This window comes from Micromys minutus, assembly GCF_963924665.1.
Source record: "Micromys minutus genome assembly, chromosome: 8".
Taxonomy (NCBI): Eukaryota; Metazoa; Chordata; class Mammalia; order Rodentia; family Muridae; genus Micromys; species Micromys minutus.
Window position 1 is genome coordinate 25499584 of NC_137977.1, and position 18759 is coordinate 25518342.

The following is an 18759-nucleotide window of genomic DNA, read 5'->3' on the forward strand; positions in this document are numbered from 1 at the left end:
TGATTAATGATTAAGGCCTATTAAATATAAGGCTGTGTGTGTGTGTCTTTTGAGAATCCAGAGCATTGGGGCCTGTAGCGAGCATACAACCCCCCCCCCCCCACCAAGGAGATTAAAGCGTATTAATCTACAGTGAAAGAAAAGCCTCCATCTGGCTAGCTAGATCTGCAACATGATCAGTTGGGCTGTTCTTCTTCCTTCTAGCTTTCTCCTCCTCTTCCTCTTCCTCCTTTCTTTTTCTTACTCTTTTGAGACAGGGTTTCTCTATCTAGCCCTGGCTGTACTGGAACTTGCTCTGTAGACTAGGCTGGCCTCAAACTCAAGAGATTTGCCTGCCTCTGCCTCCCAGGTGCTGGGATTAAAGGAGTAGATCAACACACCAGGGTTAATTAGGGTCATTTGTAGTAGTAGTGCTAGTTAACATTTTAAATCTCTTTAATATATGTTTCTTCCAAAAGAATAATTAGGGAAGAACCTTAACGCTATACCTATGCTCATTGCTTTAAAAATAAATGTCAGCAGGTTGGGGATTTAGCTCAGTGGTAGAGGACTTGCCTAGCAAGCTTGAAGTCCTGGGTTCAGTCCCCAGCTCTGGAAAAAAAAAAAAAAAAAGAATGTCAGAAATTGACCAGAAATCCCATCTCCCAAGTACTGTTATTAACATGGCCAGCAGATGTCAGCAGTTGCTATGTCATTAAAAACAGAGCTGCTGGCCCTAATCAGACCTGAATGGGCTGAGCTTGAACCTAGGAAATTCCAGTGGAGTCTGGGTGACATACCAAGACTGACTCAAACAGATAACAAAACAGTAACTGTCAGTGTTCTGTGGCAAAAGCAGTTTTAATTTCTAGGATTTTGATTTTCCTTGGTAGATTCCTTGGTTGATTTCCTTGGTAATAAATAACAGCAAAACAGAAAGGAGAGTATTGCTGAAAACTATTAAAGACACTCAAAAGTGTATTAGATACATTCTCACGGTCTTATACAATTTCTATGTAGCAAAGTGCCACATCTGTGATATTCAGCAATTAAGTTATATGTAAAACTGCCAGGTGGGATGAAGAGACACTGGTGCCTGCTGATGCTGTTGCCTAAATTTGGCCTGAGAGTTCATAGTAAGAAAACTGGGATGTGCCTTTTTGGTGAAATGTGTTTTGTTTTGAGGTATCACTATGTAGCACTGCATATAAATAATAGTCCTACTGTGGACTGTTGGGGCACTCTAAATGCTAAGAGCCCAAAGAATCCAAGCCAGCAAAGGAGACAGGGAGAGAAGCCAGCCATCTTGATACCAGCGATGTGATGTAGAAGTCATATCACATCTAAAGGGAGACGTGATCAATCTCATAGCGTAGGTCAGTAACATGACCTCTAATGACTGACCCTAAGCAATCTACTGGAGACTGAAGTTTGAGTGGGGTATGTGTGAAAATCGGGAGTATGTTTGAAAAAGAATTGGGTGTCATAACAGCTCTGCTTAAGTCATTCAGAGGACAGAGGTCACAGATCAACCTCTACTCTAAAAGGATAGGAAAATGCCCTCCTCAAGTGGCCCTTCACACCTCCCTCGGTGACATCTGCTTCTAGGCACCTCACAGCTCTCACTGAAACAGTGCGTGTACAGGGTAAGGTTTGGGAATACCACCACCATGGGGACCATGACAATACACACACACACACCACAGACCTTCTTGTGATTTGGGCAGAAGAAGGGAAGGGAGCCACTGAAACATATTTGCAGTAGCTCCAGACTTTGTTCTTAGAAGCCTGACCTCAGGGACTATTACTTTGCTAGACCCTTTGATCTGCTACTACAAGGTCAACTGGATGTCTCAAGGCCTCTCTGGCCTCCTGTCTGAAGGTTGGTAGGGGTTGGGAGAGAAAGCTAGGAAATTCCCAACCCAAGTGCTTTTACCTACTGGGAATGGATGGGGATGGGGCAATCAGAAGAGGTTTAATAAAAACTTCTAGAATGTCCCCCCTCTCTGGTAGGGGCCATCCACACAACTCCTGAGAACCTGGTAGACACCGAGAGCAATAAGCTGTTGTATAGACCCAGCTTGTCTCTTCTGTATTGTTGAGGTGGACTTTTGCTGTGTGGCAAAGGCTAGCCTTGACTTTGTAAACCTGACTTAGTAAGGCTTTTGCTGTGTGGCAAAGGCTACCTTTGACTTCGTAAACCTGACTTAGTAAGGCTTGCATCTGTACCCTCTCAACACTGCTGCACACATCTTGAAAGTGTCTTTCTAAAATGATTTCAGGCCCACCATGATCTCTGTCCCAAATGTATGATGTGCTTTTCTCCAAGAAGCACAGATTGGCACAGGGGTACATGTCCCACTTGACCTACAAAGGCACTGACTGATACAAGGTGACTACTGTGGGATTACCAGGAATAATAGACCCTCGAGCCAAATCTTTGCAAGGTCCCACATTGTATCTAATGTATCCAACTTGTAATAATTAAACCTTTCCCCTAATTCATATTTTGCTTCATACTATGTCTATTTTAACCTTAAAAATTGTTACACACACACACACACACACACACACACACATGTCCCCAAGTGCTAGGATCAAAGGAAGGTGGCTCCCACCTCCTTAATTGGTTATGTTGGTTCAAAATACTCAAATGTTGACTTCATTCAAACATATCATGCAATTGTTAATGTTGCGGTAGTACTGGGGTAACTCCAGAGCTTCATGGTACTAGGCAAGTGCAGTGGTTTCATATGCTTGGTCCAGGGAGTGGCACTATTAGGAGGTGTGGCCTTATTGGAAGAAGTGAGTCACTGTGAGGTAGGCAAAACAGTTTCCTCCTAGCTGCCTGTGGATGCCAGCCAGTCTCCTGAGCACCTTCAGATCAAGATGTAGAACCCTCAGCTCATTCTCCAGCACCATGTCTGTCTATACACTGCAGTGTTTCCTGTCCTGGTGATAATGGACTGAACCTCTAAGTGAGCCCCAGTTAAATGTTGTCCTTTATAAGAGTTGCCTTAGTCATAATGTCTCTTCTCAGCAATGGAAACCCTAACTAAGACATCCAGCATCCACTGAGCAGCATCTCCAACCCCTGCCTATCTTTTTTTAATTGTTTAAAAAGATTTATTTATTACATATAAGTACACTGTAGCTGTCTTCAGACACATCAGAAGAGGGTATCAGATCTCATTATAGATGGTTGTGAGCCACCATGTGGTTGCTGGGATTTGAACTCAGGACCATCTGGAAGAGCAGTCAGTGCTCTTATCCACTGAGCCATCTCTCCATCCCTCCCTGCCTATTTCTAACAGCTGATTGCCTGTGTAGATTCTGTTAGAACATTACAGTGTATTGCCCACTTGTTTACTTCAACTGTGTTTCTCACCATATGCTTAATTCTGTCTTCACCTTTAAGATTGATATCAGCAGATAATTGCTGTGCTTGTGAATAGAGTAAGAAGTTGTGTCATGTTTTGTTTATTCTTTACTAGTGTGTCTTACTCACTGTTCTATTGCTGTGAAGACACACAACAACCAAGGTAACTTATTAAAGAAAACATTTAATTGGGGGCTTATTTTTTAGAGGGTTAGTCCGTTATCACCATGGTGGGCAGCATGGTGACATGCAGCGTGGCACTGAACAGTAGCTGAGAGCTACATCTGCAGAGGGGTGGGGAGGCACAGAGAGAGGGAGTGGGGGAGGAGAAAGAGAGACTCTGGGCTTGGCACAGGCTTTGAAACCTCAAAGTCTACCTCCAGTGACATCATAAGTCTTCCAACAAGGCCACACTTCCTAATCCTTCTAATCCTTTCAAACAGTGTCACTTCTTAGTGACTAAGCATTTAAACATGAGCCTATGAGTGTAAAAAGAATATCATGTATTTATTAATGCTGGAAATGAATATAGAGGCAGTTATTCCTTAACCAGCTAGCTCCTCAGATAACATAGAGACCTTTAAAAGCTTAGGCCTTAGCTGGGTAGACTCTCAACTAGCTCATCTAAGTTAACCAGACCACCTAGCCACATGGCTAACTATACCTTCCAGGCCCTTAGTCACATCCATCCATCTCCTCTCATGTCTCTTGGAGAAAAAAGCCCTATTTCTTCTTCCCAGAGTCCTTTTCTTCCATGAAGTCTCCCCTTCTACTTCCTGCCCAGATAATTGGCTACCAGATTTTTATTAAAGCCTATCAGAGAATGCCATAGGTAGATGAGGAAGGACAGAGATACTTCACACTGTATACCCCAACATATGGGACCACTCTTAATCAATGGGATGATAGGGTGCCATGTTCACTCCATATTAGATGATGTTCCTGCTCATAAGTTTACCAGTTCTGAATAGTGGTTCAATGTCAACCTGATCAAACATCTTCACCGTTTGTTGAGGACTCCTGATTCCCATTACTTTCCTGGTGGAAACTGGCTCAGTGACAGCTTTCACACTTTCTGAAGCACTAATTTTGCTTTTTCAGTTTGTCCAACCTCAGGCTTCAGGAAACACCCTCAAGCTCCTTACACAGTTTACGACTTCCTGCCGTCATAGTGCCATTTTGTTATTCAGCCAGACTTCTCAGAATGAAGGCACTGTGAGCAGACTTGGTCCAGTGTGTGGCATCCAGATGCCACTCATCCATTACCCCCAGGGCCAAGAAAACAAAAGTCAGGCTGTAGACACAGGCTGTGAGCCACACTCTCCTCTTCCCTTCTAACACCATGTTTTCAGGGATTCCCCAAATACATTTTCATTAGATAACCTGCTGCACCCTGGGAGATTATGCTAGGAGTGGCCCCATAGACACATTATTTGAATGTTGTTCCCAGTTAGTGAACTGTTTAGGAAGAACTGGGAGGTTCTGCTCTGTTGGACGTGTGTCACTGAGGGTGGGCTTTGAGATTACAAAAGCCCACAGCAGGCCAGTATTTCCCCTTCTCCCTCCACCTTGTAGAAAGTATTCCAGCATCATGCCCCGCCCACTGCCATACTCTGTCAAGATGATGGCCTAATCATCTAAAACTGTGAGCAAGTCCCCAATTAACTGCTCTTTCTCGTACAAGTTGCCTTGGCCATGTGTGTCATCACAACAACAGTAAACTTAGGAGAATGTCAAAATCCATAAAAGACATTTTATTTGAAAATATTAAATTTAATAGAAAATACCACATTGTAAACAAGTCCATTGATCCATTAGCTTAACACAGAATAACAGCACAATCACATATAAAAACTACAAATACTGGTACCAAACGGTACTTCTGGAAGGGCCTGGGCCAGGATCTGAAAGACCTCTCCTAGAAAATAGGCGGCTCTAGCTTCAGACAGGCACGAGGACTTTAGAAGAGGCAGCGACCACTCACAGAGACAGAAAATATAAAGACAGGCCAAGCAGAGGAGCCTGGGAAGGGAGCTTGAAGGACAGGTGGGTGACAGGTTGTAGTTCTGATGCTCTGAGAACACCGGAGAGCACCCTGTAACCCGGAGAGGTGGGATCACAGGGCGGCTTAAGCGAGGCGACAACACAAGCTTGTATAATGTTGGCACTCAGATATGCGGAGCAGGAGAGCATGGCACAGAAGTACAGGTGCCAGTTCTTCACCTCGGATGAGAAACACTGAAATCATGGCTGTGTTTGTGACCCGAGTGCATCTCCTTACTAGGGAGTGTATAGAGAATCCGTTGAGGAACAGAGCTCAGACAGGAGGACTTTTCACTGTTCTCTTGTTGGAATCTTGAGAGACAAGACTTGGCAGGCCTTTGGAAGCTTTACCTGTAAGTCATCCTAGCCTTGCATGCCCAGTCCTACCCAGAAAACCTGTTTACAGAAAGGCTAGCTATTAGCCAGGCTCCGGAAAGAAATGGTGCACAAGGCAAATTTAATTCACAAGTACTCAGCAGTGGAGAAGTCCAGTAAGCTGCCTCTGACTGTGCCCCCGTCTCCTAAGTTCTATTCCATTAGAAGCTGCATCTGCAGCACAGGCAGAGACACCTGACAACTGTTGATGCCAGCGGTTTTAAAGATGACTTCACACAGACGCCGCTCATTTAGTCTTTAATCAGACTTCTGTAGTTATTTCCTTCAGACATTAGTTGGCCCTTTCTTGTTGGTCTTAACTCTGACAGGATTTTAAGTATTCGTTTTAGCATAGTCTACTTTTTACCTAATCTTCCCCTATTCCCCTTATATATGTATTTTTAAGTTTAAAATAAAGGTGGTCAAATAAAAAAGGGGGGGCTAGCTATTGACAACAGAAAGACAATCTACACAATGAAAATGGGACAGGTTTCTCCCCCAGGTACTTGGTTCTGGCAGGAAGGGCTGCTTCCTTGTGCATAATTCAGGTTCTGGAAGTATATTCTTTAAAACAAAAATTTTCAATGGAAAGGCTGCCAAAAGAGGGCTCTCAAGACTCCAAAAAAGTGATGTCCAGAGTGCACAAGCCCTAATCCCTTCCCACTCAGGAAGAAACGCATACAGAGTTCTCGATGGGAGTGTGCAGGCCATGCCCATAGGTGCAGAAGGGAAGCGAGTGTCCTCACCTGGGTATAATGACAGTCAGTGATGGAGTTCTCTGTTACAAAACATTATGAACAGGGGCAGAAGGTTGGGGACACAGCTTAGTTAGCAAAGCACCTCCTTGGCATGTGCATGGGCCCCAGGTTCAGACCCCAGTACTGAAAAAGGTGGAAGTTATAAACAGTGTTCCCACAGCAAAGCTCCCCAGACTGTATGTACCTAGCCAAGGATCTGCAACAGCCATAGAGGATTGAAAAGTAACCCTACTCTCTCTCCTACAGACACCCTGTCCCTCTGTGGTACTCAGCACAGGTCCCAGCACAGGCTAGTCACTGTATGGCTTCTTAGCAGATTGGCTTTTCTGCATTTCCTTCTCCTTGATACTGTACAGGGGGTCCACCAACTTGTTATGAACAAGCATTAAACCTGTAACAAATTTAAAACAAACAGTAGTCAAAGTAGGCAGAGGCAAAAGTTCCAGTTATCAAGAGGGACACAGTGAGGCTCTCAAGTGGCCCAAAGCAAACTGGTCTCTGTGATCTCCAAACACTAAATGCAGTTAAGATTCTGGGGAGTGACAGAGGTCCCACTGTGGTGGTGCATGCCTTTAATCCCAGCACTTGGGAGGCAGAGTTGAACAGATCCCTGAAAAGGCCAGCCTGATTTACAAAGTGAGTTCCAGGCCAGCCAGGGCCACAGAGAAACCCTGTCTTAAAAAAACCAAAAGAGACTCATCTTTTCAGCAAAGGGAAAACTCTGCTTAACCAATGAGGACTGCTATGTAAGTTTGCTTAAAACTAGGGTTTCATAATTACTGGGCAGGCATTCCAGAAAAGCTATCCTCTCAGCTGTCTTAGCAAGCATCTTGTAAAAAAAATAAAGTTCCCCAGAGAGCTGGTTTAGTGCCCCAGAAATGTCTGTCTGATGTCTGACAGAGAAAACTCAAGGCTCCATGTCTTGCAAGGTTACCAGCCTATGGTCTGTGCATTTCCTTGTCTCCTCAGTAACAGATCTCCAGAAACAAACCCTTCCAGTCATGAATAGAAAAAGGAATAGCATGGAGCAGTAGGGTGTGACTACTGCTGATGTCACAGGCAGTGGGTAAAGATGGCCCATGGGTGGTGCTTGTACTATCCTGGCCACTCAAGTTTGATTCCCAGAACCCATATAAAGTTGGTAAGAACAAATTCCAAACTTGTCCTCTGACCTTCACATGTATTCCACGCATGAACACACAAACACACACACACACAAAAGCATAGGTGCAGATTAAAATGTCCAGAGTAAGTCAGATGTGGTAGTGATATCTCTAATTCCAGCACTCAGGACGCTGAGGTAGGATCATGACTTGGAGACTATTAAGTGAGACCCTGTCTGAAAATAAAAAATAAAACATGTGCTGGGTGTGGTGTTGTACACATCTAATCTCAGCACTCAGTAGGCAGAGGCAGGCAAATTAATATGAATCTTCAAAGCTAGTTCCAGGTCAGCCAGAGAGATACACAGTGAGACCTTGACTCAAATATATAAAAATAAAATAAAACCCAGAAAGCCAGATCCATGCCTCCCTCCCACCCAAGCCTTAGCCTCACCTTTGAAATACTTTACTGTCTTCACTTTTAGTTCCAAGGTGGCATCCTCGTCACACACAAACACGGTTCGGGGATGCTGCTGAAAGGCAGACACTGTCCACATGTGGTTCACACCCTCTTCAATGGCTTTGTACAGAGCGAAAGCCTTGTGAGCACCTGTGATGAGGATCATCACCTGGGGATCAGAGAACAGGCCAGTGATGGATGCAGGCCGGCTGCAGAAGCCGAGGGGGAGGCATCGGTGGGCCCCTGAGGTCGACTCTTAAAAAAGCGACCCCTTGTCTGCTCTCCTTCAGGTTCAGAACACTGGAAGTGCTGGTGTGACTACTCAGTGCAGTGTTCTCTGTTTATAGAAAGCGAAGGCATAGCCCCACTGGAGCTAAGACACCAAGAGCACAGGTGCTGAGGTGGCCCTAAGAGCTCAGCTCTACAGACTGTCCTTTCATCTCAAGTCCTCTACTCCTGCCTCATAGAATAGACAGTTTGAGATGGGGTTTCACTACATGTAGCTTTGGCTGGCCCAGAACTTGAGATCTGACTGCCTCTGTCTCCTGAGTGCTGGGATTAAAGAAAAGCATTACTACTCTCGTCTCAAAGGACTGAACGAAGAAGCACAGGGAGATGACTAAAGCCCTAACTTACTTCCGGCCCTTGTTCCATTTCCAGATCAGATGCCCTCCCTATTATGGTTGGCCTGCAAACCCCCATGCTTTCAAGAGGCAAGCAGGCCCCAGGGATAAATTCAGGCCGCCTAGTGGAAATCCAGATACCATAATTCACTAAAGTTCAACTCTTCACTGATTTATATGCTTACTTATGGACTTGAGCAAAGAAACCGGAAAGTAAACATCTTCAGACATTTCCCACTGAGTATAATACTTCAGAAAAACAAAGAATGCCTCAAAATTCAAACATATAGCCAGTGAATGGCTCAGCAAGTAAAAGTGCTTGCATCCTGACAATCTGAGGTCATCTCTGGGTCTCACATGGAGGTACAAAGTACTCACATGGTAGCCTATGAACTCCACGAGGGTACTGTGACATGCATTTGCAGACACGTATATACACACAGAGAGACAATCATGAGAAATATGATTTTGAAAAATAAAGTAAAATTCAGACACAGTAAGGAAACTGGAACCACAAAGATAAAACTAAATTAAAACGATATCTGACTTTTTAGGAGAAAAACTCACTAAACTCAGCCCAAAACATTTAATTACAATTGACTGCCCTCGAGCACAGGGCTACTAACACAGCACACTTGGGCTGCAGGATCCGTACTTTCAATCCAACTGCAAGGACCAAATGTGTCTCCTCAGAACCAAGGCAGGTACAAGTTCTTATTCCCCCATCAGTGTGGGGAGCGTCTGCTCATAAGCTGTATGAAAGGAATACATAAGCAGAGACACAGCCCAGCCCCTGGCCCTAAGGCACAGACAAGATGCTCAGAGAATTACCCTCACCCCAGGAATGACCTTACCTCCAAAAGCAGAGCTCAGTGTCAAGACTAGCTAGGACGCTGGCTTTATTTATCAAGAGTTCAGCTTTAGTAAGAATGAATACTTGGTGCGTGCACAGCTTAAAATTTACAATCAAATAACCCTCGCACAACCTTAGCAGAAGCTGCCGGCCTGAGCCTGGGACGTTTACCTCTTTAGCATCCATGACAGTGCCCACACCCACTGTCAGGGCCATGGTGGGCACCTTGGCAAGATCACCATCGAAGAATCTAGCGTTGGCCAGGATGGTGTCCATGGCCAGAGTCTTCACACGGGTCCTGGACACCAGACTGGAGCCTGGCTCATTGAAGGCGATGTGCCCATCGGGGCCGATGCCTGCGGAGATGGCAGAGCAGCTCTGAGTTACAGGGACCAAAACTTCAAAGCAGTGTCCTCTGCTCGCAAAAAGATTGTTGAAAACTGCATTTCTTCTCATTGTCCTCTAGGTCAGATCTTCCTCACGCGTGTGACCTCCCTCCCCATCTCTCATACTTGAGGCACACACAAGACTCTGGTAACTTTTTCTATCCTCAGACAGCTCAGAACGGTGTAAGATCGCTTCCCCCTCACCCCGCACTGTGGAGAAGTACAACTTCTCTCCCCCTCTTCCCGAGTTGGAACCCAGCAAACAAACCTCTCCCTGGATGGCTGAAATCATGAGTGCTCAGGACCGGCAAGCTTCAGATTCCTCCCTGCTACTATCTTTCTTTCCTTCTTAATTTACATAAAGGCAGAGTCTTTTATAGAGCCCTAGTAGTGCTGGAACTCAGTATGTAAACCAGGTTGGCCTTGAACTCATAGAGATCTGCCTGCCTCTATCTTCCAAGTGCTGGGATTAAAGATGGTGCCACAATGTCTGGCCTTCCTGCTTCTCTTCTGAGGTTAAGGAGTAAGATACCACTCAGTTTCAAACCCAAGGTGACTCCCAGCATGACAGCACATGGTCACGCTAGGCATCCAGAGAGGTAGACAACCAGGTCCCCACGTTCTCCCCAGGCTCCTGGCTTCCCTGGGGTTCAACTGATACACAACATACTTTTGGAACTGGAGTCTATGACTTTAAGTGTTTAGCTACGTTACATGGATGCTTGGTAAGGCAGTCTTGAGGATACCAGGATCCACATCCAAACCTCTCAAAGAGGCACTGAGTGCATGAAGAGGCCACCTCACGTCACACAGTTCCAGAGCAGAAGGGCTGAGGCAGGAACTAGGACTCCCACTCTATGCCTTCCTAGGCCCACATGGTGACAGATAACTCCAGTGTGTCAGCATTGAGGGACCACATGGAGATAGGCCATCCTGTTCTCCCACCCACATACTACAGACGCCCTAGGCCCGGGCCTGGATATGCACTGTGAAATGTGCCATGCTCACCTCCAACAAAGAGTTCAATTCCTCCTGCAGCCTGGATCTTCTCCTCAAAGGCATCGCACTCAGCCTGCAGGTCAGTTGCATTCCCATCCAAAATATGGGTGTTTTCAGGGTGGATGTCAATGTGCTTGAAGAAATTATTCCACATGAAGGAGTGGTAGCTCTCTGGGTGCTCTCGAGGAAGACCTGTGGGACATTCACTCAGCTGAGACTGAGCCAGAGCCCTCCTCCCAAGGAGAATACAGGAGACCACAGTAGCTTCAGGGTCACTTGGGAGACAGCTCATCTGTTCCCTGACATGCAGGACAGGCTGAGCTGGTGTGAAGTCAACCACAGCCACTATCTGCAATTGGCTGTAGCTACATATGGGTGGGGTGAGGCTGGGAATTGGGAATCCTCATTCTCACCTGCACTGTAGCTCACCTGAAGAGCATTTGCCTACAGTGTGAGACCCTCAGTTTGGTTTCTAGCACTGGCTTGGGGTTGGGAGGCACACACATCACCTTTTCATAAGAAAATTATTACAGGCTGCAGTCTAGGGACACTGTGCAGCTAGGGGTAGCCTGCCCACCTGGGTGGCAAGACTGAGTCCACGGGAGAAAGATAGCAAGCACATCCTTTATCTTCTCCTTTCTATCCCACCCCTCATTCCATTATTCCCACTAAACCAGAACCCTGACTCAAGTATTAAGTGGTTGGGGAGAATTTAGGAGCTTCCCAAAACTTGTTATTCTTAACCAGAAGAATTTCAGTGTTAGGAATATGTAAAGTCATCCTGGCAGTGTTGGTGCATGCCTTTAATCCCAGCACCTGGGAGGCAGAGGCAGGTGGAATCTGTCAGTTTGAGACCAGCCTGTTCTACAGGTCGAACTCCAGGACAACCAGAACTACACAGAGAAGCCCTGTCTCAAAACAAACAAGAAGGAGACAAAGGCAGATAGATTTCTACGAGTTCAAGACCAGCCTGATCTACACAGTAAGTTCCAGGCCAGCCAAGGTTTGCATAGTGGGACTGTCTTAGGGTTTTTATTCCTGCACAAACATCATGACCAAGAAGCAAGTTGGAGAGAAAAGGGTTTATTCAGCTTACACTTCATATCTCTGTTCATCACCAGAGGAAGTCAGGACTGGAACTCAAGCAGGTCAGAAGCAGGAGCTGATGCAGAGGCCATGGAGGGTGTTACTTACTGGCTTGCTTCCCCTGTGTTGCTCAGCCTGCTTTCTTATAGAACCCAGGTCTACCAGCCCAGGGATGGCACCACCCACAATGGGCTGGGCCCTCCCCCCTTGATCATAGTTGAGAAAATGCCTTACAGCTGGATCTCATGGAGGCATTTCCTCAACTGAGGCTCCTTTCTCTGTGATAACTCCAGCTGTGTCAAGTTGACACAAAACCAGCCAGTAGAGGGACTCTGTCTCAAAAACACTATAATTCTTTTTTAAAAATCAGACTGAGATTGTTCATCAGTGGTGGAGTACTTGTCAATCATACCCCAGGCCTCAGGTTCAATATTCAGCTATGCCAAAACCAAAGGAAAATTTGTCTCAAAACATATTTAAAAGCAGGAATGGCAAGATGGCTCAGTGGTTAAGGGTTTGGTTACTACCAAGCCCGATAGACTGATCTCCAGGATCTGCATGGTGGAAGGACAGACTCCAGCAAGCAATCCCGATACACACACACACACACACACACACACACACACACAATGTAATTTTCAAAATACATTTAGTCTTTAAACTGAAAGGCTGTGCACAGAACACACTTGCAGTCCCGCATTGAGAGGTCAAGTGGGAGGATCACAAGTTCCAGGCCAACTTCAGCTCCACACAAGATCCTACCTCAGAAAACCAAAAGGAGAGAAAAACATTCTGCCTCATACCATACATGGATAAACCCTGAAAACATGCTACCCAACATCCAGGTACAAACAGCCAAATGAACACAGGACCGACAGGAGGTGCTTGGGGAAGTCAGTTTCGGGGAACAGGGTGAAAACAGTGGTTCTCAGCACTTTGAAAGAGGGGGAACAGGATGGGGGGGCTGTTTGACAGAAGACACAACTCAGCAGGGTGAGTGCATAGGTCTGCATAGGAGTCTCACAGTGGTGTGAAGGCACAGGTACTGCCCTTGGAGGTCACAAGAGGGTGCTGGATCTCTGGAGCTGGAGTTAAGAGTAACCACCTGAGGTGGGTGCTGGGAACTGAGGTTGGGTTCTACACAAGAACAGTGTGTGTTCTTTTTCTGGTAGGGAGTGGGGTTGAGACGGGGTCTCTATGGAGTCCTGGCTATCCTGGAACTTGCTATGTAGACCAGGCTGACTTGGTTTCACTGAGATCTTGAAAACATGCTACCACTTAAACTCACTGAGATCCTTCTACTTCTGCCTTCCTAGTGCTGGGCTTAAAGCCAGTGTGTGCTCCTCGCCACTGAGCCATCTCTGCAGCCTTGGTTTTGAGCTTTTTAGACAAAAATGCCCGTTTCCCAGTGCCCTCTATTCCTTGGTCTAATGCAACCTCCTGCCTATTAGCCCTTTCCCTAGACCCCAAGTAGTTGGGCTACTTCAAAATACCCAGTTTTGAAGAGGGTTATTTATGTATTTTACCAGGTTTTTGTTTGTTTTTTTATCATTTAAAATGAAACCATCACAAAATGATTGGGTGACAGAGGAGGTGACCAAGGTCACAAGTCCCAGCCTCTACCAAGGGTGCCTGGCAGAAAGAGGAAAAAGTCTAGACACAGAACGTGGATTCCAGGATTGAATTTGCAGAGAGAAATGGCATGGAGTTGGGGACCAAGGAGAGGGAAAAAGAACCTTCATATTTAGCAAGTATTCTCTAAAATGTCTGCAATGCCTCTGTATCAAACATGGCACCTTTTAGCAGTACTACTAAGGTAAGCACCATTTTACAGCAAGCAAGGCTGTAAGAGGCGAGTATCAATAAGCCATTCCTCTCCAAGGCTGAGCCGATAAGAGGAGATGATTCCCCAAGAATCGGGAAGAACATGAAAGAAACTCACCCACATACTCGTCCATGTTGAAGGTCTTCACATATTTAAAGGACAGGTCCCCATTCTTATAGTACTCAATCAGCTTCCGGTAGCAGCCAAGCGGGGTACTCCCTGTGGGAAGCAATTAGGAATGTCACCACAGCCACAAACATCCTTCAGCTCCCAGGAGGATCAAGACGACTGTCAGGTCTGCGGTCTCGCTTACATTCCAGCCCCACCTACTGACTCTGTGCTTGGTGTCAAACACCCCCTAGACTGTTCTGCTCTAGGGCAAGACTGTGAGGGCCCCCCCCAGGGGGGAGCAGCCACACAGCCAACAGGAGTCACTGGTTAGCATCTGCGTGAGTACCAGACTCGATTGCTGATGTGATATTCAACTATACACAAGGCACTGGGTTCTAGATGGGAAGGCAGACAACTAGCCTAGGAGAGACTGTAGAAATGGGGACCCAGCAGAGAAGTAAGCTGTGGCAGGGTCACCCCGTGCTTCAGAGTTCAGGGAAGGCTTATTTGTCAGAACAGCAGCAGTCCTGAGTGGAGTCTCGTGAAGGTAAGCACATGGCAAGCAGGAAGACCACAGAGAGTTAAGACTGAAGAGCAGAACTGTGGGCAGGGCTCGGCGAGGGGCCCAAAGAACGCTGACTGGAGAGTGGGTCAATTGAAAAGTAACCTTCCGAGATGGGGGTGTGGTGGAGGGGGGCTTAAAGATGAAGTAATAGTCCCTCGCCAGGTGTACAGACAAGGAGAAGGAAATAAACACCACGCCCCAAACCCTAATGTAGACTATGGGAAAGCGTCTGAGGACAGGCTGTGTATTAGATGATACCGAAACATGCCGTCACAGACCTGCCCTTGGGTCTGTAGTGGTTATGGGGACAAATATTCTTATTCTTGTGAGGTTAGGGCTGCAAGATTGAAAGTGTCAGGATGCCCAGAACCTACTCTCATGTGATTCCAACAACAAACCATAAGGACAGACAGGGAACAAGAGTCAGAGAAAAGAGCAAATATGCCAACATATTAACCAGTGAATCTGGACAAACAGCGGATGTCAGTTCTCAAGAGTTGAAACCTTCAAATTTACACTCATCCAGCAGAGACTGGCATTCTCCTTTTCAAAACCCAACAGTGTCATCCTTCTGCCTCATAAATATAATCCTGCAAAGGCTGTTCCAGCCTGTCATGGGCTTTACCTTAAGGCCTCTACACCACTGTCCTCTCGACAGGCCATGCTATTCCTCCAAGGCACATCATGGCTAGCTCGCTTCAGGCCTTCCCTCAGTGCCTCTTTCCCAGAGACCTTCTCTGCCACAAGTGCCACAGCTCTCCTAGGCACATCCCCGGACTTTCTCCTGTTGCCTTCTAGCATACTCTCCTTAATTTGGTTACTTTGTCTTTCCCACTATGATTTACACTTAAAGAAGTAGGCTGTCTTAGTCAGGGTTTCTATTCCTGCACAAACATCATGACCAAGAAGCAAGTTGGAGAGAAAAGGGTTTATTCAGCTTCCATATCACTGTTCATCACCAAAGGAAGTCAGGACTGGAACTCAAGCAGGAAGCAGAGGCCATGGAGGGATGTTACTTACTGGCTTGCTTCCCCTGGCTTGCTCAGCTTGCTTTCTTATAGAACCCAGGTCTACCAGCCCAGGGATAGCACCACCCACAAAGGGCTGGGCCCTCCCCCCTTGATCACTAGTTGAGAAAATGCCTTACAGCTGGATCTCATGGAGGCATTTCCCCAACTGAGGCTCCTTTCTCTGTGATAACTCCAGCTTGTGTCAAGCTGACACAAAACCAGCCAGTACATAGGCATTTATGCTTTTTCAAAAATGTTGTTGCTGTCCCCCCAGAACCTTAACTGCACACATTATCTACTGAGTAGGACTGGAGAAGTGGCTCAGCAGCTAAAAAGGTTTATTTGCCAGGCGTGGTAGTGCACACCATTAATCCTAGCACTGAGGAGAAACAAGGTGGATTTTCTGAGTGTGAGCCCAGTCTGGTCTACATAGCCAGCTCCAAGTCAGGCTACCTAGTGAGACCTTGTCTCAAGACACAACAACAAAACAACGGCGGTATTTGTAACTGCTGAGCCACCTCTCCAGCCCAAGAATGGTTTCAACGTTTTTAAATATATTTTTAAATCAAAAGAATATTTCATGTCATGAAAAGTATGTAAGCTCAAACTTCAGTGTCTATAAGTAGTCTTATGGACACCTAGTCACACAAACACACACACATATCACCTGTGGCTATTTTCCTACCTACAGTGGCAAAATGAGCAGCTACAACAGTGAAGCCCAAAATATTTACTTCAAAAGTCTGAAGGCCTCGCTACAGTGGACGGGTCAGACAAAAGCACCAAGACCCATCTCCCCACTTGTGAAAGAAATATTTAGGATACTTTTTTGAGGCATTGGGCCAAAATATCTTCCTGTAAAGGTAACATTCAGATTTTTTTTCAGAAGACAATTGGATTTTATAACCAATTAACTTTATAGAAAAGTATCTGAATGATTAACTTCTCAGTTCTCCTCTGAGCAGGGCTGAATTAGGATTTAACCTCTGCTTCCTGTTTATGATTAAACCTCTGTTTTTCAAGGACTGGGCTATGCCTCACCTGTAATTTTACCCAGGACTGGTTCTTTACTGCCTGTTCCAGGAATGACAATCGTGCCTTTATTTCAAAAAGTTATTTATAACTATCTTGGTATGCTCCCTTTATTTCAAAAGGTTCTATGACACACAACCCCAATTGTCTTAGTTGTAATTACCTTGTTTTGACCACCAGTTATGTTCTGCTCCTGTAAACCTTCCTTACTTTCCCCCAATTGGAAACCCCCTACCCACCACCCTCTCTTTTTCACAGCATACCGGTGGGGAGCCCCAGGGTGAAGTACTTGTCAGGCCCTGGGTTAAACTGGATGATGCGGTTCCTAATATACTTGGCCGCCCACTCACTGGCCTGTGAATAGTGTTCCAGGATAATGAGCTTCATCTCGACCTGCGGTGTGGAGATAACAAATTGAATTAGGGGGCGAGCAGGGACAGAGAAGGCTGGGGAGGGGGACAGAGTCCCTTTTAGCCAAAGGATAGCCTTCTCCCAGCTCACAGGTGAACAGGCTGGGCCGCTTGTCTCCGCCAACCACCAGGAGGCGATACTGTGGGGTCAGTCCTTGGCTGGGGAGGACCTTACAAAGCACCCGATTTTCTGGGCCCGTTCCTCCCAGTGTAAAATTGGATTCAGCAGTACCTGCCTCCTCGGTTTCTCGGCAGCACGTGAACTACATAGCATACAGTCGGCGGGCCACTGTCACCTAGCATTTGGGCCTGCTCCTGCCCACATCCTCACCCTCACCTGGGGCAGGTCCGGCTCCCTTCGATACCAGAGGTGCCGCGGAGTCACCTTGGGGCACTTAGAGAAGGTGGCAAGGCACGGGGAGGGATGGGGCACGTCCCCCCTTCCAGCTTGCCAGAGCTTCCAAGGTCCTTAGTGTCCCCCCAAACACCAAGGGATTACAGGTGACCCTACGCAGGGAGGGCTAACGGCTCGCCGTCCGTCCGCGCAGCCTGGCGTCCCCCACCCAGACTGCGCTTGCATCGCCCCTCGGGCCCGCCAGTGACCCAGGTCTGGGGGTCCGGGATCCCTCCGGGTCGCTCCCACTTACTCGCAGGCTTCCCGAGGCTGCAGCGGCTACACCACTGGCGGCCCGGCCCGCGCGCGTCACGTGGCCCTGGGTCACGCGGTGCGCGCGCCGCCAGCTGACTTAGGGCGGGGTGTGGCCTCCTGACCTGGGTGTGTCCCTTAGATGCAAAGTGCAAAGTGGAATGCTGACTGTGCGGCCCGCGGCCCCTCTCAGCATGGTGTGGGGTGCACACGGACACAGAAGAGGCCGGTCGTCCACTAAGCCCTGGACAAGATGCCTGGGTGTAGGCCTTAGGAGTGGATGCGTTCTGTTTGAGCCCTGGCTGTGTGCGCGGGCACCTTGGACACAGCTAAGTCTGGCTATTAGGAAAAGCACGCGGTTTCTGGTTTTGTTTTTGCTTTTTTTTTTCTTATCCACAGAATTCGGAAAGTGAAAAGGAGACTTTAAAACTGTATAGTTGTGCAGACTCCCAATTGTATATCAGAACAAAGATAAGACAGCGTTCAGTCAAGGGGCTCCGTATGCTCAAGTCACAAGAAAGCTGGGCAAAAGGCACATGATCTCATTTGTGATGTCTTTCCGAGGGATCTGCTGTTGTCTTGCAGCGTCAGGTTGGTTACTTATGTCGAAATTACTGGGTGTGAGTCAGCCAGAGCGGAAGTCAGAACAAGGAGAATAAGGAGGGCTCTTGTTAGTCTTAAGTCTACCCTACTTCCTGTCTGCATTTAAAGTTTGTAGTATCCAGACAAGATAGTCTTTTAAAAGGACTTATGTGGATGTTTCTCTGTGTGTAAGTCTCATGTATGTAGGTGCCCAAGGAGACCAGAAAATGAAACTGAATCCGCAGGTGGTGAAGTTGTGAACTTCCCCGACTTGGGTGCTGGGAGCTGAACTCAGATTCTCCACAAGAGGAAGCAAACACTCTTAACTAAACCACCTCTCCAGTTGTCTACTTCGGAGTACATCAAACATTTAGGGAATGCCCATGCTTAGGGTAAGAGGACGAACTTGTCTGGTTACCCCTTCTATTATATAGGGCTTTGCCAAGAGCTTTGGTATCCATATGTCTTAATTAGGGTTACTATTTCTGTGATGAAACACATAATCAAAAGCAACTTGGGGAGGAAAGGGTTTAT

At 46.7% G+C, this 18759-nt stretch overlaps 1 protein-coding gene across 1 annotated transcript; it reads right to left on the bottom strand.

The window, feature by feature from the left end:
* Positions 1-5110: 5110 nt before the first annotated feature.
* On the bottom strand, positions 5111-17699 carry GNPDA1 (glucosamine-6-phosphate deaminase 1). Its single transcript, XM_080920033.1, has 7 exons — positions 17645-17699; positions 16851-16980; positions 13987-14088; positions 10968-11150; positions 9745-9929; positions 8092-8266; positions 5111-6925 (listed from the first exon to the last, which is right to left on the bottom strand). Exons 2-7 carry the CDS (start codon positions 16972-16974, stop codon positions 6825-6827), a joined length of 870 nt encoding a protein of 289 aa, XP_080776159.1. The 5' UTR covers positions 16975-16980; positions 17645-17699; the 3' UTR covers positions 5111-6824.
* Between the last annotated feature and the right edge of the window lie 1060 nt (positions 17700-18759).

Coding starts and splice junctions, on each gene's coding strand:
- GNPDA1 (XM_080920033.1), bottom strand. CDS start 16,974: ATGAAGCTCATTATCCTGGAACACTATTCACAGGCCAGTGAGTGGGCG. Junction 9,930..10,967: donor AATTGAACTCTTTGTTGGAG/GTGAGCATGGCA, acceptor CCATCTCCGCAG/GCATCGGCCCCGATGGGCAC. Junction 6,926..8,091: donor GACAGTAAAGTATTTCAAAG/GTGAGGCTAAGG, acceptor AATTTGTTACAG/GTTTAATGCTTGTTCATAAC.